Source organism: Strongylocentrotus purpuratus, unplaced genomic scaffold (genome assembly GCF_000002235.5).
Source record: "Strongylocentrotus purpuratus isolate Spur 01 unplaced genomic scaffold, Spur_5.0 spur5_scaffold_7, whole genome shotgun sequence".
NCBI classification, from domain to species: domain Eukaryota; kingdom Metazoa; phylum Echinodermata; class Echinoidea; order Camarodonta; family Strongylocentrotidae; genus Strongylocentrotus; species Strongylocentrotus purpuratus.
In genome coordinates, this window is record NW_022145613.1 from 1,450,696 (window position 1) to 1,472,716 (window position 22,021).

Here is a 22,021-nt window from a genome sequence, read left to right on the forward strand (position 1 = left end):
TTCCCTTCACTATTCACAAGAGGAAATCTCGTCTCACTCTCTATGCACTACAAACACCACATGAGCACTCCACCATCAAACATGTATGCAACACCCCCTGTCACTCTCAGTTCTCTCTTTTTTTTTTGGGGGGGGGGGGGGGGGGGGGGTCACAACCTGTTAATGGGAATCTGTAAATCTTTTCCATCCCTCAAGGAAATCCCAATGTGAATGCTGCACATATAGCACCATGACAGATTTTGAGACAAACAATTTCAGTATTCAATAATAAGTTTATTAAGTTAATATTTTCTATATCACACATCTCACCATATAAGATTTTAGAATAGCTGAAATGCAATAATATCATTTGCATAGTACACCTTAGATTTTAATTGCTGTAATTCAACTGACTGTGAAACTAATCCCATATAAAATTCATTGAGAACATAAATTAAATTTAGATTTACATCATATATGTGACTTAAAGTCTATAGAATAAAACAAAATTGCGTAAGAGTTTATATATGTATATTTAAAATTACTGCATTAGAGTGTATTCCAAATTTACCCCCTTCCTAAGGGGGAAAAATGGAACAATTAATAGAAAAAACATATGTAGGTGATTAGATCAGATTATAGTAGAATTCTACCATGTAATGGTCTCTATTTACTGTAATAAACACAACAAATGTAGTACATGTATATAATCAAAATATTCTCTCTATTTTTTTCATTTTTAATACACCCAACATTGTAACATATTGCTAAATGAGAGATTTAAAAATGTTCATTTCTACATTGACGTCCAACATAAATACCCTGTTAAGATCCGAATGACTCCGATATTACATGATACGATGTTAATCCTCAGGTAACCTCTAAGCTCAAGTCAACAAAGTTAATGGATTTGTCAGCTAGCTTACATCACAACCAACTTAGTGTATAATTTTACTTAAAATCTATCATACTTCTTGTTCTATGATACTAAATCATTCATAAAATATTATTCCCTGAATAACTGGATAAATGAACTCTACACATCTCTACTCAGTCCCTTGGGAATATATCCAGTCACTGTTAAAGTCTGCTACCCCAAACGATTTATGAATAAATTGTGCGTATAGTTACATTTTCTTGGAATCAACTTACCCTGTGGGAAAAGTACCTACAACCAATAACAATAGTAAAGATAGGACCTTCCTTATTATTCAGAATTTGTATTGTCATTTACTCTAATATAAATACATATATTTTTATTTTAGGCAACTATGCATTTCTATTACATTCATGTTGCCTAACATGACCCACTGACCCTTAAACAAAGCCTTTTGAACGTAACCTAGATGATCTGAATGATCTTGAGCAACGAAGGTACAACCATTCGTTTGACCCAAGGTGGTTATTACAGGCTAAGAAATTGAGGTAGTAGAAACTATCTGGTCTCTAATCCAGAAAAAAAAAGCAAAGATAGATGAAGACACACAAGTGATGTAGCAGTATACCCATGAGAGATGGAGGATGAAGGTAGGTGAAGGATACAATCAAATGTGGGTATGCTTTACCTAGGATTGGCACACAACCAGCAGAACAGATTACAGAAGGACTCATCAGTTTAATAGTCAAGCACACATGCCAGACATGGAGAGAGAGAGAGAGAGAGAGAGAGAGAGAGAGAGAGAAAGAGGAAGAGAGATACAGAGGCAGAAAGAGAGAGAGGCAGAGAGAGAATCACAAGATGGATAGATGGCATCGTAGAATGAGAGTGTAAAAACAACACAGGTACATGTAGTGCAATATGGATTAATGATGACAAACCTGCCTTCTGCAGGGCAAAGAGACTAGGTAAATAGACAATTGAAAATAGATGAATTAGGTAGAGAGAAAAATTGACAGATAGTTACATGTAGATCCAGCGGTATATCCAGCAATTGATAAACAGGGACAACACAATCCTGAGAAGGGCAGTCCCATCATGTGAGGGGGAGGGGGAGGTGGATTATGATATAGCTTTAGGCTTCACTCAATACTGGATACACCACTGGATTCTGCATTCAAAGCTCCACCAAGATACAGAGATACAGCCTATGGTCATAGAGCACTTGTGTCAGTCAGAAAAACCCAGATCCCACAAGGAAGCTAGTGCCACTATAAATGTAGTTAAACCATACACTCCACCAGGAGTTTTAAGCAGTACATTATCCGTTCATGTTTCTACAACCATCCACAAACCCGCCGCCATCACAATCCGCATGAAGCTTTGCCACTGCAGACTAATATACCATGTACACCATCCAGCCTCTACGTTTTCATGTTCCCTCTGTTTATCATGACATGATTGGAAAAAAAGAAGAAAACAAAAAATAATCTTGACAGTAAGCATTGTAAAGATTATTATGGCAAATAATAAAAGGAAAAAGAAAGAAAGAACAAAAAAAAGAAAATCATGTGATCCAATATTTGTAGACGTTTACTTTTCAATAATTTTTTTAAAACTGTGCAGCCTTAATGTTAAAGCCTATCATCCATCACTTTGCACAAAAAATAATAATATATGAATAAAATCAAATAGAATAAATAAATGAATAAAATCAAACAGATTAAATATGAATGAAAATAAAATAAATTGATAATTCTTTAAAATTATAAACCACCTAAGTATTGTGGAACACAAACCACAAGTTTAGTTGTGCGTAAAAAACAGAATAAATAAATGAATGAAATTAAAATAAATTGCCACAATTCTTTGAAATTAAAAACCACCTAAGTATTGTGGACCACAAACCACAAGTTTAGTTGTGCGTATAAAGCCCAAATGTATTAATATTACATGTATGACTCCTTCAAAAATATGCTAGTCAATTAATTTGTATTCGATTGTTATGTCTATTTTCTAACCTTATTCTAAGTCTTATCTAAACCATGGTGGGTCCATGATATCATATACGGTATGTCGTCTTCATCAGAAAGATAAGCACGATGAAAAAATTTCCACACACTATGGTGAGGAAGATTATATTACATTACAATGTATTTATGACAGATGTCTTAACTCCACACAATCACACAGCACTCGATACACATACCATGTAGAAAACATACCACACAAGTATTTTTAATCAAAACTCATATCCCCCTTCCTGAAAAAAGTGAATGTTGACTATAATGAGTTATGTATGTTTTTATCAATCATATAAAGACACCAAAGAAATGGAGGTGCATGAAAATGAGCACTCAAGAGACACATGAGAATATCAATCATTATCAGTTTCTTCACAATAAGTATATTCAATATGAATAATATGAAAACAAGTTTCCAAAGAGGGGCACACTGAGACAATGAGTTACTCATGACATCAAAATAGCCTTACAAGTACTAGAAAAAACAACTTTCCTTTATTTTTCTTCAATAGAAATATATAAAACACTCCATCTAAAATTGCTGGTGCTATAAGTGCTGGTGCTAAATGAATATCTCTACCCATCACATGAGTATAATAAAGAAGATATAGTAAAAGAATTGCAATCAATATATAGTTAATATTAATAACATTTAAAATCAAGATCAACAATCTTGTAACAGCATTTTTTCTAAAAAATATCTACATTACTAACAAATCTTTCCAGATTTTAGCCAAGCTGCCATATACACCCTTACCAGTACTCAAAGTATCCAGGAAATTGCGTTCTAACAACAAAGCCATATAACGTTTACATAAAACTAGTTAATATAGCCTCCAAACACCCAAAAGTTTACATCAAATTGTGTATTTGACAGTTTTGGCTCAAATTGCATATTTCATAAATAACAAATAGTTATATCTACATTACTATATAAACCTAAAACATGAGGAAAGACAAAAGCATTTCTACTGCAGCTTGCTAAAGGTATATTATTTCTACTAGCATTTCAGAAAAAAAAGAGTAAAAAAGTATCTATTATTCTTAATATTCATTTACTGTTGCCAGGTATACAAATTTGAATGGTTTTTCTATTAAAAAGCATCTTGTTGTCAAGGTGGAGTTTTCTTTTAATAGAATCAAAGTTCTGTTAGTCTACAGTCATTTAAATAAAAAGCAAGCTTAATTACATGTAACTCTACAGAAGAGGAATAATTAGTTATTAGCTATAAAGATATTCCCGAGCATAACAATTGCATATGACTCCTAAAATATTCTGTTCTTGTATAGCGCATATCACATTAACGTCCCTATGTGCTTCCAAAGAGTTTTTTGAAAATTATTTATTACCCTAGATTTAGCTCTGGCAGCCTATATCAGCGCACAGTGCATTTCAAGGAATAACCCTACCAGGTACCCATTTACCTCACCTGGGTCAAGTGTGGCAAATGGACATTAATGTCTTGCCAAAGGACATTAGTGCCGCAGCGGGACTCGAACCGCGAACCTTGTGATCCACAGTCTAGTGACATATCCACTCGACCACGACACCTCTATATAAGTGGATTTGAATGTAATCATGAATTCTGTTGGTGACAGAATTTTTTTTTCTTCAGTCAAAATCAAATGAAATTTTCACTGAATGTTCAAGACTACACACACACACACACACAAAAAAAGATTCTGCTAAGCAATTCAGTATGAAATATGATATCAATGAAAGATCAAACGGGCTTCCACATGGACATAGTCTCATGCTTGTGTATATAGGATGTGCAATTCAATAAATCAATGAAGATGACTTGGCAAACTTTTGTTTGTTTGTTTAGATTTCCATGCATGGAAACCTCTGGCATGGAAAACAATTCTGAATTACTTTAAGCAAGTTTATCTAAAATGGAATTTCATTCCCTGACTGAACTTGAGGTAATTTTTCACTGGAATCTATAGGAATCTACTGCAATTTACAGTAACAATCTATATAATTACTGTACCACACATATAAGAAAATTCAACGACAAATACAAAATTTCAGTTTAGCCTTCATTTGGAAACGGATTTCGGTGCACATGAAGTTACTAATTAAATACTTGATATGCTCAAATATAACAGCCTAATTTATCTTTGTATTAATTCCAGATAATTAGTATGTGCAATTGAGTAGATCATTGAAATAATTTCATTTAAACCTGTCTTCATTGCTACTGTTTAGTACAGATTTCATCCATACAATGGAGATTACAATCAAGGTACAGGTTATACAATGTACCGGTACTTGAGAAGCTCAAGAAGCTTTAATATTAGTATAATCAAAACTGGTTAGGTGACCACCTGTCTACAAAGACCACATTTTGTGTTTCCCTTGAAGATGGTTTCTCAATGAAACATGTACTAAAGGAACCTGTCTACAAAGACCACTTTTTGTGTTTCCCTTTGGCGGTCGCTGTAGACAGGTTTGACTGTATTTCGAATTGGTTAATGACGCTGGACTATTGTCACAACCCTGTACAGACCATCAGAATTCTTCATTCAACAAAGATTCATCAATATTAATAGATTGATTCAGTGTGCAATCCCTCTACATTAAAATTAAGGAAGATCACTGCTATCAACTCTAAAAGAAAAAGTTTGTTGAACAAAAGGATGTGTGCACTTTAAAGCAAAACTAGTTTTCATTTTATGTCTGAATTTTGTTGAATGGAGAGAGCCATGGCATGTACAGGGGAGATATTAGGCAAGAAAAGTATATCAGTTACCGGCGAATGCACTAACATGTATATATTATGCGGTTCAAAAATTTACCTTATTATTATTATCATACCTAAAGTATGTAACTTTCAACAGAGGTTGAACATGGGTTTAATGTGAATATTTTTTATAATATTAGTACAGATAAGCAACTTTCCTTCATTAACATTTATCAATATTCTCATTTACCAAAAATTATTAAATTCCAGAGGGGTAATACCAGATGTTAGAGAGATTTAAAAAAGAAGAAGCTATGACTATCTCGTCTAAATGCAGTATATTTGTGTGGTTAAACAAAGACCTAGTTTCTTGTTAAAGTAATGGTTAATTTCAGACTGTATTCACATAATTGCATTCATGTTTCTGTCTAGTCATTCATATTTTTGGAACACAATTATACAAAGCTCCCATCTTCTCATCACTGGGACTAAGCAGAACATAAGCATACTACAAGAAAGTTTATCAATGCTGAAATAGTTGAACTTCATCTAAATACACATTGAAGAACTATCTACAATATGTGTTTTGAGCATAAAATGTACAAGGACAAATTCATGTCATTGGCTCTAACAGTATGACCGAGCTCATGTAAAAAAAATTTAAAAAATCACACCAGCTAAAACAATTTCTTCATTGCATCCATAATAAAAACACCCTTTGTGCGCTTAGACAAGCTTTGAATGTTCCAATCAAAATGAATTTTAAAAACTTCTATATACCCATGTATATAGTTCCTCACAACAAAATTCCTTAAAGATGCATATACTCCCTATATCATATGAAATAAATATACAAAAAACATTAGATATTTCTGATAAAAAGATATTAAAGACAAAGATCTTACACGTATATCTATACACAGATCTTCATATACACACTAATGACAAGATAAGGTTAAAGAAAGAAAATAGAAAGAGGGGTAGAGAGGGGAGTGAGAGAGAGGGAGAGAGACAGAGAGAGAGAGGGAGAGAGACAGAGAGAGAGAGGGAGGGAGAGGGAAAAGGAGCTAGAGGAGTAGGGCCTGGGGGGGGGAGGAGGAGAATCAAGGAAGAGAGAGAGAGAGAGAGAGAGAGAGGGAGAGGGAGAGAGAGAGAGAGAGAGAGAGAGAGAGAGCAAGGGGCAGAGCAATAGTAACATAAATACATGTATAGTAAACATCTTTCTTGATAAATATTGTAAGTAATACCTCTAACCCATTATTTGTGACACAGCCTTATTCATTGCCTATCAATGCATTATCCGCTATTAAAACGTGAATGTACACAGCATCAGTCTATGCGAAACAGCAACCATTGCATGATAGAATGAACCGTGCACCACGCTAGAGAAGAAAACACAGCATTGTCTATACTCCACCTCCGCTCCTGTAGGTAGGAATCAGTTTACGCTCCCACTTGTTGAGCGCCAGCTCCAGGCGAATGTTGGCCATTGCTCCAGTCCTTATTGCACTCATGAGCTGGAGAATGAAAGAAAACCCCAATTCTCAGCATTAGCCCACTGTATGTTGCCATCATTACGTGTATTACAAAGTAAAAGTTTACAGAATTTATGGAATATATTCATAAAAATTAATAAGCTAATGTAAGCCAAAACCATGATTGAAAAAAAACAACTAGATGGTTTTAAAAGAAAAGAGTGACATCAGTTCAATTCTTATTCCATTAATTTCAAAATGATAACCTCCACATAAAGAGTGTCATTAGGATACTTTGAAAACTGAGGCTTGTTCCACAATATCAAAATAAAAATTATTATATTATATTAATATTGACAGAGAGTGTAATTACAGATAAAATGTGATTTTTTTTTTTGGCTATGACTTCATCCGATCCTCCCCCCCTTCCCCCCGAAAAGAAGTCACACAGCTCTACACCTTTATGACTGTTGGCTTCATAGATCATGTGTTACCTTGTGAATTATGCTGTAGTATGTCAGTTGAAGTATTTAAGAAATATCTCATAACACACCTATTTACTTTCTGATTAACTGCATTACATTTTCTATCATATTTCTGTTGAGTTTTAATTCATTGACTTATTTGTTGTGTAAAGCGCTTAGATCAGTTGTAAATTGGATATAGCGCTAAAAAAGAAACAGTTTCTTCTTCTTACTATTATTATCCTGTTTCTTACCTGTAGGAATTCCGTGAGTTCTACCCTGCCATTCTTGTTACAATCTACTTCATTCATCATGCTGCGTAGCTGATCTTCAGTCAAATCATCTCCAGCACTCTATGGATATAAAAAAAGCAACATCAATAACTAATAATGAAGACAGATAAAGACAACACGTAGTTCTCATTAACCAGCCCTTGTTACTGTAAGTCTGAACACAGGTTGCACACCTTTGCAATCTTCACAAGTGACCTTTCAAATACAAGTATGTGCATGCACAAAAATGGCTCAATGGGGACCTAATATATCCTCTCCTACTCCATCAAAGTTTGACTTATTTGACTTTAAGTTTGACTTATCAAGAATTCAACATCAAATTGATGAACTCTGGCATGTTTTAAGTAAAACAACAAAGCTATTGCAAATAATTTTATAAGGACAAATTCACAAAGTGCTTAATAAAAAATAATTTTAAAAAAATATATATTTATTTACATTGTACCACTGCTGTTTCCCCATTGACTACTGGATCCTCTAATTACCAAATTACCAAAGACACAGGTGATGTAGATGGGTACCTGGCAGGAATTAATTCCTTGAAATGCTAGCGCGCCGTAACAGCAGCCATGCTACAGCCAGGGTAATATATTAAAGTGGGGGTAGTAAAAGTCTGACAGATATGAGTGCTATACAAGAACCTGAATTCTCTCATTGCCATAGGGTTTACATAGGGGTCACCCAGTTCCAGTAGAAAATGGGTTAAAATACTTGGTTAGGAAGCATTACCTGCAAGAACTGTCTCATGTCATTAGGAGTAATGTATCCTTTCTTCTCCTTGTCTAACATCTGGAAACGCTTGGTGTACTTCTCTTTCTCTCCCTCAGTGAAGTTGATGGGTACAGTCATGAGGTCTGCTCGGCAGTTATATCCCATCTCTTCATTCAAAAATCTTCTTCCATCGGCAAGCATCATCTGTAGATGACACAAGAACATATAGATGATGTAATCTATTGAACAATAAACATCTTAGATGTTGCTTGTAAGTATCGGCTTGCATGGTGATGTAGATATACAGTAGGCTTGAGGTTGCACCATCCTCTCCAATTGGCGCTATAGTTCTCCTTAGAACTATAAGCTAAGAAAGATAACCAACAGTCTTTTTCGAGACTACACCAACATTCCTTTTCAGGACTACACAACCTTAAAAAAGATTACCAAGAGTCCTTTTCAGGACTCCTCAATCCTCCCTCTCTCTCACATAGTGCAACTGCAAGCCTACTGCATAATAAACATCTTGACAATATTAGCTTACAGCACACTGGACTCTGTGCTACACTGCTCATAATCTTTCAACTCTAATATTATGTCTGCTTTAAGGGAAAGACATATATTCGGAACAGTCAAATGGTAATATATTACTGCTACAGTAATAGAATTACTGTTGAACACCATTTTTTGCTGCTATCTTTGCATTTCCATGCATTCCAGCTATGACAAGCCTGTGCCTCTGTTGATATTGTGCAATGCTTACAGTCCAAGTTTACAAACAAACATAGAAGAGTCGAACTTTCCCCCTTTCATCTTGACAGTAACAATATTCAATATTTAACTCCATAATTCATGAACAAATTTTCAAAATTAGAGAAGGAAGACAAGCATTTGATTTTCCAAATATACTTGATAAAATATTAATATTGAAGCAGTTTAAACCTTCCAAGGGCACTAAAAGGGTTGATTGTGATTGCATGCAGGACAAAGAGATTGTTAGCTAACCTCTTGTTTAGTCTTGTTCCAGCTGAGTAGCTTGGCCATGATCTCAACGATCCTAGGTAGAGCTTCTTCAGCTGCTTGGACATTGAGAAAGGCAAGACGTGTCCTCCTAGCCAGCACATCCACTGCAGTACAAGCATACTCCTTCACTGCATACACCACCTAAAGTACACAATGAATCATGTTGATAAGATTATACAATAACGGTAGTGTATTTTCAAATTTCAGCCATGTATACATGAACATTCATGGATTATTAGTATAACTACCGTCTTTACTACTATGTTGTCAGGACAATTGCTTTGCAAACTTGTGAGGACCATTAACTGTGCTGCAAAACTCTCATAAAACATATCTATATTAGGTATTGACCTCTACTCAATGACACACATGTAATAATCTGAAGAAGACAAACATATAACTATGACTCTAAGCTGTCTTCCTATCACATGTATCAAAGTCAATCCTGATGGAGTCATAGTCTTAAATATAATAGTGAAAGATTTACATCAAAATCATATGGAAAATGTCATCCTTAATGGATTCAAGAGCAACAGAAAAACCTTACCTCTGCTTCAATGTAAGGGAAATCCTCCACGAGTCTCTTGCCTACTACTGGCCATCTCTTTCCTGTCAAGCTTGCCAATCGGGCTACCTCTACTGCCTTGTCTCCATAGGTGCTGGACAAATGTTGGGCAACCTGTAGAAAAGATTTGTCATGTATGATTTACAGTGGATTATACAGTGATATTGAACATGAATATAGAGCATAGCATAGTATGATACTAAACAACATCAAATGATCAGTTGAATGAGAGAATATCAAGAAATTAGTTTTCAGAAGGCACCCCCGGAAGAGAAACAATTAAATTACATATAACTTTATGTACAAGGTAATAATCCACTAACTTTCACATACAATTCATACCCATCCTACAGTCATTATTCTAAGCATCATGCTAACCCTTTTTGAGAATTTATTTTTATTTTTCTAAAATTTTTGTATTTGTTTTTATTGATTCAACCATAAAATAACATAAAATGGAAACAATAACAGTATATAAATTTTAAAAAGTAAACAAAATTATGGTTAGGAACACCAAAAAGCAAAATGCTTGTAACATGGTATCCTAAAAGAAGAAAAATTGAAAAACATTTAAAATTAAAATGAACAAACAACATTATCACTCCCAGACACAAAAACGCAGACACTCTCACAGATACTACACTCATCCACATATGCATGGGACTTCAATTTGAAATATAAAATGTAAAGGGGGGGGGGGGGGGGGGGTCACATATACATTATTTATCATATACATGCATATATCCATAACATTTCATTACAAAAAATGAGATACCTCATGGGGCAATGAGTAAGTATCACTAGCTCTCACCTCATTTTCGAGTCCAAAGTCTTGAATGAGTCTGATAAACATGGTAGGTGTCCAACCATGAGCGCCCTCGAGCAGTAACCCATCAGTCAATGAACTATGCCTGGGTTCAAGACCACACGTCTCTACTGCTGCATCAATAGCATCCACGGCCATGCTGCGGTATGTCGTCCATTTACCACCTGCATACAAATCATATAAATAGTTGGTAATGGGGGAGCAAGCATTTATTAGCTTTCCCTGCAGCATTCACTACCACGCTACTGTATTTGGTCCTTTAAAGCCCCAATGTACTAGACTTGTAGCTACTTGCTCCCTCTATATAGAAAACAATGCCTAATGCGGTGCCCGTTGGTCCCCCATGATCCTCTTTTTCTTATGTTAATTGAGAGCCGAGTTGATGAGAAAGCCACCTGCCAGTGACCACCCTGGGTGGTCTAATCCCTCCTGGTCAAACTAGTACAGACGGGCTTTAAGAAAGTTTAAAGGGGGAGTTTATCCTGATATTAAGTTGGTTTAATGAAAGCAGAAAAATGAAAGCAAAAAAATGAGAGAAACAAATTAGTGAAAGCAAAAGTTTGATCACTATCTAATTGAAAATAGGAAAGTTATGAATTTTTGAAATTGTCATCAGTGAAACACAAATTGGCAACACTGTGGCGTGTATCTTGCGCGCTACTGTTCAATTTGCTCTGTGCAGAAAATTTCATAAACTTTCATTTTCTTAGTTAAAATGACGGAATAGATTTGTTTCATACAGGGGTTATACAAAAACATATTTTCAATAATGATATTTGGGGTGAACGTATGATTGAAATTTTCTTTAAGGGAAAATACAGATTTTTAAAGTTTTTTAAGTTCAGGGCAATTGGAAGGGGACCTCGCAAGAGCGTCACAGAGTTTCCAATATGTGTTTGATTGGTTGCATCTTCAAAAATTCACAACTTTCTTATTATTTATCGTTTTTTGCTATAACTTTCACTGACCCTTTTGTCTCATTTTTGTGCTTATACGATGTCATACATGAAATTTTGTAATGCCAGTTGACTTAGTAGGGCATTTATATTTCTTATTATCTACATGAAAAAAAGGAAAGAAGCATGCATTTTCAGTGTACAGGTAACCAGTATTAAAGCAGAAATAGGACATCTTGATCAGACCTCATGTTCCTGCAAGGGACAAATGATAAAATGCTACTCTGATCAAATATCACAGAATGAATAAGTGCGATCTTATTTCTGTGCATGATTGATGCTGACAAGTGTATTTCTACTGCAGACAAAACTGGTGATAAACCATGGTAATGCATCATTCCAAAGGGCTTTGCCTTCAAGGATGAAAGTCTAAAGGGTACAGTTCTAGAGGCCAGTGAGAATAACTGATTGTGATTGAAAATATAATACAGTCAAACCTGTCTATAGCGACCGCCCAAGGGAAACACAAACAGTGGCCTTTGTAGACAGGTGGTCACTAAAGCAGGTTTGACTGTATTACCATTACGCCACTCCTAGCTTACCTGCAATTGTCACGAGTTTGTTATGGGAGACATCAATAACATGATTTCTTGAGAGAGATTCGGTGTTCTTAGAGTTGGGGTCCGTCACTAGAGGTCTGATTCCACTCCATGCTGCCATCACATCACCTCGTCTTACTGTAAGCATTGCAAAATAATAAACAGAATATCAGGGGGGTGTTTCACAAAGATGCTAAGTTGAACTTATCTCTAAGTTGGACTTAACAATTATGGAAAGCCATTAGCATCCTTGAAAATATTTTGTAAAAGTTATTTTAAAAGGCATAAAATGTTGATTCAAATCATTCACATTTTCTATAATCATGGGAAATTTCATGTTCTTAATGTAGAATTTATGAAAAGTATAAAATACTTCAATATTTGTTTTTGAATATGTTTCATTATAAGGCTAAAAATGGCTCTCCATAATCTTTAAGTCCAACTTAGAGTTAAGATTGACTTAAAATCTTTGTGAAAAACCCCCCAGATGTGTTAATAAAAAACTACTATACAAACATACACTGACTGGAAGAATAGAAGGGAGGAGGAGTAGGGGTAGAACGAGGATTCTTTGGATGAGTAGCTTAAGGAGTGGGATTTCTGAAAGTGGAATTGATCTCAGGGAGAATGAATTACTTCATAGAATATGGGACAGAGAGTTGTGGCATTCCATGGTCCCCAACATCTCAGGAAATGGCACGTAAAGAAGAAGAAGAAGATACAAACATCCTCTACTGTGCTTTAATACAAAGTATCATACCACATTACCCTAGCTATAGACAAGCTACCATAAGACACTCAAGCACTCAATTGAGATCCCCCCCCCCCCCCCCCCTATGGGGCGCCTAATCACATTACCTGGATGAAGATTGGAAAATGTTAATTAATTATTGTTTTGCTAAAGGCATTAGTATCATAACAGGGATTCAAGCTACATACAATTTGATCCAAAAGTCTTATCTACTGGACCACAACACAATTTAGAAAGACGTCATATTTTCTCTTATATTAATGACATATCACGACTATACCAATTTTATTGGTAACATACATGTAACATTGTATATTAACTTACAGTAGTCTTCCATTCATAAAAGGTTCTTCCTCAACTATTATCATCGTTTGTGTCCTTTGTGTGGACAATTTCCTCACATTTTCCACCATTACTGATATCATAGAACCCATCGGGCTGAACACAGTGAATTAAATCTGTGTTTCACAAGAAATCATCTCAGATAAGGATATGCTATATAACAACATATGGCAAAAAACAATATCATTTTATCTACCGGTATATGCAAACATAAATCTTACCGGTGACATCTTTACTGAGGTAGTCTTTGATTTCTTTCAAGATGAACTGAATATCAGCTTCTGATGGGGAAGGATGATGAGTGACTTCACAAGGTCTATCTGTTGTGCCGGCAAGAGTAAACTTCTGCCACGGAAGGAAGAAGATGACACGTCCATCGCTGGTAGATGGATCTAACAGACCCATAGCTTCAGGGCTTAGGGAAGAAATTTAAAAAAAAAAATTACAATGACCAGTGAAAAGCAATGAATATCAAACAGCAATGCGCTCCATTCTTTAAGAGATCATAAACAGAAAAATATATAGGTAATGCCTCTAAAATTACATTATTTGTCTTTAATAACATATAAATATTACTTGGTAATAGAAAAAAAACCCATGAAATCCATTGATGCATGTTATAAAAGACTGTTAGCAACCCTCGTTGTCATAGTGTGCGCTAATTCACAGACGAGTACGCCAGGAACATGGTTATTTTAAACGGGGCAAACATAATACCATGAAAGTGTAGGAAGTAAATTCATAAATGAAAGAACAATTGGCTAAAGTAATAGGGCAACCATAATGCGCTGTAACTACAATTGAGAAACCATTTGTTGCTGTTGCAATAAGAACCTACCTGTAATAATCTGGTAGTACTATGTGAACCCCTGAGCTTGGTTGGCAAATCTTCTTGATTTCTGGGACAGCCATCTGTCTAATGCTGTCTGTAAACGGTCCTGTTGCATTGATCACACACTTGGACATCACACTGAATTCTTTACCTATACAAACATACATACATATTGATATTTATATAGCGCCTTCACATATCATGCTCAAAGTGCTTTACATTAGTAAATAAAAACAGCATACGGTAATTATTTTGCTCTCCAAGTGCATTACACTGTAAAAATAATGATTACAAAGAAAACAAATAAGTTTTGAGATTTCTCTTAAATCGGATGCGACTGAGGTGCAGGAACGTCAACTGACAATATATTCAAATACATGATAATAAACATTTATAGAAATACATGCTACGTGATTCCATCGCATTAAATATATGTTGATAAACCACACTGTTTTTACCATCTCAGACCATGTATTATACCGGTACATAATAACGAGGTTTGTGTACTGGTTTATCTTCTTCATTGCCTGTAGACTGACAGTACATGGGAAAGGCTATTTTGTCAAGCATGTTCTTGGCTGGTGTGTGTTATAAAATACTAAACAGAAAATGTAGGAATGCTTTGAACCATTTTTAAGCAGATGATCATTGACAGCATGTGCTCAAATATGTTCGGGAGCAAATATGGAAATAGATCTACTTCTACATAATAGCACTTGCATAAAATGCAATTATTGACAGTTGCATGAATGCATGAATGTCTGAGGAAGGCATCTGAACCATGGACACTGTGAAACTGTCAGTCTCCATTTGTCATAGAAGTATAAATGAATGATGCAGTAATATCTGTGGTCTTGATTACAACCAGTGGTCTGTAGAGGTGTCATGGTCAAGTGGATATGCCACCGGACTGTGGATCACAAGGTCCGCGGTTCAAGTCCCGCAATGGCACTAATGTCCTTTGGCAAGACATTGATCTACATATGATTTGTCACTCTCCACCCAGGTTTTAACTTGGTACCCTGTAGAATGTGAAAGCTAATGTGCTTAAATTAGCAAGTGTGCGCTTGTAAAAATTACGCCTGGCTGGAATGCTCCCTAGGTAGTGGAGAATGTGCATACATCGTGTACGGGTAAGCCAGAATCCGATGACCGGGGTGATAATATATATCTGTCAAGCGCTTTGAGAGGGCCTGCGGTCTTGAAAAGCGCTATATAAGAACGAGCTATTATCATTATTATCAAAAAGAAGTAAAGTGGTGAAAAGATGTCAAAAGGGTCAAGACAAGACCAGGGCCCCGTTGCACAACACTTACCATTGATGGTAACTTTGCCATCAATGGTTACTCCCATGGAAACCTTGATTTTGATTGGCTGATGAGCTCTGTTACCATGGTAGTTGCCATTGATGGCAAAGTTACCATCAATGGTAAGTTTTATGCAACGGGGCCCAGTACAATTAGATGCTTCTCACCTGTCATTCTATCCCTGAGTCTGGCTCCTCTCACCTCCTCCTCTCCTTCCTCATTCTTAAACTTGATCAGATCAAGTACCTCTGTATGGTTGGCCAGTGTGGCTCCCATCCTGGCCGCTGTCAGTGCTATTGCAATATTCATTCTGGCATCATTGTGCTGGCCTGAACAAGTGTAATCAATGTTTGACATTGAGAAACAAAGTCAACATGCTAATGAATACAAATACATGTTATAACTTGAAAAACAAAATGTTCAAAAATTTAAATTTTCTTATCATATACCAGTATGCAAAATACACAGTTTATCTAACATTTATGCGAGCAGAAAATCGCACACTTATGTTTCATGAAGTCTGTTTTCTTTGTATTTTCAAAAGATTAATCCATAACTGATTAAAGATCATTAAAACACTGTGATTCAAGAAAATGAAACATAATTTATTTGAATTATGTAAGGATGCTACGATGTTATTTCAATTGATTGTGTGTGATTGTTGATTTGTATAAAGCATATATTCATCAATAAATTCATTTTACAAAAAAATAAAATACAAATACAAATAGATGTCATAAATTACAACTACATCATAACATATAGCTTTTGACCCCAACCCATATGGCCTTTAAATGTAAGTAAGGGCAAGTTTAATCTACAAATTCAATCTAACTGGAAGTTTTACTCCCTGATACATCTTGTTTAAATGTTCTCCTGTCCATTAGTTGGTAATGTTTCCTTTCTAATGCCTAATTTAGGCAGCATTGTTTTTGAAAGCTTTTAGAAACAAGTGAAAATTTCATTAATTCATTTAGAACTATACTCTAAATACCAGACGGAACAACAATCACAAAATGTTGTGAATGTGCAAGTAAGAAACACCACACGTGTGACTGAGACTGATCACTTAGCTTGAGAAAGTCCACAGGAGTGAACGTAAGCTTGCACAACAAAATTCAAGGTTGGTAGAAGCTTAAAAAAATACATTTTAAGAAACGCCACACTTTGCAAAGTCTGAAAGCAGGTGATTACTAATGATGACATTAAAAGAATCGAGTCTCACCGTCATAGTAAACGATAGCGCCAACAAGTTTGTCTCGTTTCAGCATGGGGAACCTCTCCAAGGCTCGTTCCTTGGACAAGAAATAGCTTGATCGTAAGTTCTGTCTCCCGGCAACTAAATCATATGCTTTGATACCAGCCCAGTAGTAAGGAAGCTGCCAAAGTCTAGGTTAAAGGATGAAATGTAGTATACATGTAATTATAGTCAATTGTGAACCTAGACAGTAGGATATGTGACACAATTGGTTGTTCCAGTAATGTTCATTTATGATCTGAATATCAAGTGTAAAGCACACCACATGATGCAGGCATTGCATGAATGTAAAGTAAAAACAAAAAAAGCATTCTATCAATTTTCAAGCATTCTATAATTGAATAAGTCACATGTGCTTTAAATCTTGATACATTTTAGAAGTATGTAAAACATCACAACTTCTCATTGGCTATAGTTCATTATCAGACACTTGCAAATGTTGTAAGTATTTGAGATTCTATGCATTTTCATGCCAGAATTGCCACCAAATACTTTCAATCTTAACACAGCATTGTGCAATTCCTAATAGTTTTTTTCTTGAAAATAGTCTTCATAAACAATTTGGGACTTTGCTGGTTATACAGTAATGAATAGTATGCATAGGGTAAAACTTACTTGTAAACTGGAAGCATAATAGGTAGAGGGCTAGAAAGATGTGGGGCTATTTCCAATAAATTAGCTCTCTCGTGTAAAGCCTCCTTCACTAACTTGTACTGTAAAATGATTATAATTATCATGGATAATTAAAATAGTTGGATATTCAATGAATATGCTGCACCACATTATTTTCATTTGCAATTCACATTCATGCTATTCATTTATTAATTTAATCAAGGTTGATTTAAAAATTTGAATCCTAAATTACGTACAACCATGTGTTACAAATGTGATAATTGATGCTATCTCAAATTTCATAACTGGTACTTTCCTGCTGAGTTTCAATGACCTTGCAAATTTTGAAATTCATAAACCCATTCTTTGTAATTAAAAGTAATGCTTTTAAAATGAACAAAAGCTTTTCCTGCCTCTGTAGTGTCAATATAATAAAACATGTAGTGCCAAACAGGACAAGTGTCAGTACTCAATAAGGTTCAACTTGGTACTGTAGGTATGCAGAAATTGAAGAGATGTGCCCAGAAAAACTGCAGAAAAGATGTATGGAATAATTTCCAACGAGGCAGTAAGGCATACAAGCCGCTCTCTGGAAGATTATGATATTTAAAAAAAATCAAAGGGGTTCAACCCTCTGCTGTATTTTTTTTAATGAAACAGCTGTTAAAATAGGGGTTTTCTTAGAGCATTATGTTCATATTAGCACTTGGCCAGCTGCCTTTATTTAGTTGCCATTCAACGAGGAACACCCAACATTAACACCTGGAGATAAAGTTAGGACTAACCTGGTCATAATCTAGACCTAAAATAGCTTTTTGAAGGTAGCGTACACCTCCATGAATCAGCTTGGTGCTTCGACTGCTGGTACCACTAGAAAAATCATACTTCTCTACAAGGGCAGTCTTCAGACCTGTATTGGAGAAATACATGTGCATGTTGAGTAACTTACAAGTAAATACATTTTGATTGCCAGGCCAAGCACAGTTATGATGACTTTTAGGGCATGTGAACCGTGTATTCATCAATGGGCACTAATTGGCTGTAATATTTGAACTTATAATGACAAACAAAAAGTGCCTGTTTCTCTATTGGCCTATATTACCATTTCCCCAAAATTATAAAGTATACAAGACACGAGTGGATTATAAATGAAATATGCAGGGGGGGGGGGGGGGGGGACCTTGAAAATTGTTATGATTATATTCCATCAACTCCAGCCCAAGTTAGTTCAGGCTTGGTAAATTAACAAACATGTACTGAACCTGTGATCTTTACCGATGCTCCCTAAATCTAGATATTAATTCAAGAAACAGAAAAATTATTTCTTAAAAACTTGTAGAGGTAGAACATGAGGAATACTAACCTCTACTAACTGCATCAAGAGCCACTCCACAACCAGTTGCTCCGCCCCCTATAACCAAGACATCGTATTCATGCGTGTGCTGTAGTGATTGGATCTGCTGCTCTCTCGTCGGGAGAGATGATATGTAGTGCACATTGCGTAGCTCAGCTGCTACAACCTGAGCTTTTCGGCTCTGAAAATATATCAACGTGTGGGAGACATGATGGATTGCAAACCTTGTACACAGTTCCGAACAAATACTTAAATTTTATGTTTGCTTCGTGTTTGAATTTGAGATTAAAATTTCAAGATTTAAATATTTATTATCCATATATAATAATATTCGATTTTTTTTTTTAATGAAAGAAATTCAGTCAAAAGACATATACATTTTTAAAAATAGCTAATTGCTCTAAAAAGAGTCTTGAAACCAACTGAAACACTCTTCAGCCACTTCATTCAATCCACAATCTCTAAAAAGAGAAATAGAAGGAAGACAGAAAAATAAAAGAAAGAAATAGATATCTAGAAAAAAAACCGAAGACACAGAAAACAACAACTGCAAAGACAAAAAAACGAACACCGGGAACCTACATGTATTTCTTATTTTTGTGATCCTATTCTTTTACATCAATACAATTGGCTTATATAGACAAAGCTTTAGCAAAATCATCTTTCACATTCTTACACTCCGGACTTACCTGAGCCAATTTCTTATCGTTGTCCTTGGATACGATGTATCCAGCCGTAATCGCTCCAGCTCCGAGGAGGGCACCCCCAATCAGTGCCTTTCGCACCACCATTCTATGGGGGCTTAGTTACTGGAATATATACAAAACAAAAAGTGAAATTTAAAGGGATATTTTGTGGGATGTTTGTGTTTGCCTGTACCTTTACATTTAGTTCGAACATGACAGATTCAATGATTTATATTTCTCTATGATTCCCAATACATGCCTGTATTTTTTTCTTCATTAAAGGTAATACAAAGTTTTGGGAAATTTTGAGAATTGGCTGGATAGTGATTCTTTAAAATTTTGATATATTTGGATGCCCCTGTGAATGTATTAGAAGCACTAGAAAATTTAGCCTAAAAAACACTTCTACTTTCAATAAAAATTGAATATACAAATTTACCGGTGCTATAATTAATGAACTTTCAATTAAGTCTTTTACAAAAATATTGACAAACAAAGGCAAATATCTCAGTGAAAGTTGAACAAGACATTTCTCAACATACAGTAATAAGTTAGAAAGATGATAGTGATACCTTTATATCGGTATGTATTTTTTTTATATTTGCCGGGTAAGGTACTCTTCTTACTCTGTTGGATATTTTACCAGTTGTGTGAAATAATATAACAGCTGTCAAAAATATCACTGATATCTTATCATCGTGTTAAAGAAGTACCGGTAACCAAATTTTGCAGATTGTCAATCTCAGTCAACAGACTTTTAACACCACCAACTGGAAGGTCTTGCAATAATTAAGTTAAAGCTGGAACTAATGATTTTGATTTGATTTGATTTGGTTTATTGTCCACATAAATGGAAATTCTTTTTTCACATGGTTACAAAGTATACAGTACATAATCTAGGTCAATTTAACAAGCTTCAAATTACAATAGAGGTATAAAACCTACAATGTGTGAATCATTTTCTTTAGAATTGGGGTACTAAATAAAAAAAATTAAAATGCTACATGCCATGGATTTCCACTTAACTGACAATGTTTGAAAGACCATTACAATTTGAAGTTATGCTATGTTACTCATTAGGTTTAACTAAGATGGCAATGCCAAAATCAAAAATTAAAATTGGTAGGAAGGGGGGGGGGGGTTGTGTTTCCAGACGTACTTGTACACTTAACAAAAGTAAAGCTGTCACGTTTGCTGCATGCTGTTTAGTTTTATAAAAAAATAACAAGCATCAAATAACACGAACTATCATATTTTTCATTACGATATTGTCCAACATAAGCCTTAAAATATATGAAATATTGCATGTGAACCTTTATTAATTGCTGTTTTAAATTAAATGTCTAGATACACAATGTCTTGGTATAGGCCTACCACCGGTAGGTAGACGGTACCAAATGTGTACAGCTGACCAAATGAGTACGGTAGTGGCTTACAATTGCATTGGGATTTTATAATGGTGCAATACCCTCATTCTGACAATGTTTTCTATCAATATATCAATTTAATGGGAGTGACAACAACAGGAGTTCAGATTTACCTAATACTAATAATAGTAATACTAATACATAGTCCCTAACGCCGAGTCCAGCAGGTCGGGCCCCGCCCCACTGCACTGTCGGTCATAAAGGATGCCTAGCACTCTAGCCCCAAGCCACGCCGAAGATGCGGCGGACAAGCCAGGTCATCTTCGCTAGACGATTGGTCGCCTGCATACTAAATGTTGACAAGATCATTACTTAGGTTAACAGTATCTAGACTTTACTGTCAGATTAGTGGCCAGTTTCGTTTTTATTTCCTCTTTTAACATTCTTAGGTACATGTTCACATATCAATGAAATATAATACTTAATATTCGATATGTTTAGTAAAGGGCGTTAACTCCGTCTTCCCTATTTTAGAAGCATTTTTACTCACCGACAATGCAGAATTCGAAGTTCAGCCTCTCGCTCTCGTCAAATCCGGTTCCATGCAGGGACAGGTGAATAACGACGTTCTTTACATTTGGCCCGTATTAAATTATTCTTACAAATTTCCAAATGTTTTCTGACAGTCATATAGAGCTCCTAAATCAAATATTTCATGTTTGAAATAAGAAATTATGATGCGATAATCTCGGTGTCATACGATCCTCCAATAAATGCCGAAATATTATGTCATCATTACAGTACAAGCAGTGATCTAGCGCTAGCTAGCTCAGCTCAGTAAAAGAACACATATCAAGAGATACCTTACATCAAATTCATGTTCTGTAGCAAATTCTAATGAACATCGCGCTCGGTGTTCGATACACGCGGAAATTTTCTTAATTTTGAACCCAAGAAATTTAAATCATTTTTTTCTTCTTCTTATAAATAGGAAGTCAAAGGCGTTAACTTTTGTAATAAAATGATAATGTTGATCGGAGGCAAACATATTTATAAGAATCAACTACAAAAGGCTCAGTCCTTGTTGAATAAA

The 22,021-nt window shown here is 35.3% G+C and overlaps 1 protein-coding gene across 1 annotated transcript; it reads right to left on the minus strand.

The window, feature by feature from the left end:
- Positions 1-135: 135 nt before the first annotated feature.
- On the minus strand, positions 136-21,743 carry LOC115919756 (glycerol-3-phosphate dehydrogenase, mitochondrial-like). Its single transcript, XM_030973880.1, has 17 exons — positions 21,479-21,743; positions 19,565-19,684; positions 18,885-19,056; positions 18,307-18,431; positions 17,525-17,622; positions 16,877-17,040; positions 15,819-15,980; positions 14,351-14,495; positions 13,734-13,927; positions 12,423-12,557; positions 10,910-11,088; positions 10,081-10,212; positions 9,516-9,674; positions 8,529-8,714; positions 7,761-7,859; positions 6,985-7,084; positions 136-2,299 (listed from the first exon to the last, which is right to left on the minus strand). Exons 2-17 carry the CDS (start codon positions 19,664-19,666, stop codon positions 2,289-2,291), a joined length of 2,163 nt encoding a protein of 720 aa, XP_030829740.1. The 5' UTR covers positions 19,667-19,684; positions 21,479-21,743; the 3' UTR covers positions 136-2,288.
- Positions 21,744-22,021: the final 278 nt, after the last annotated feature.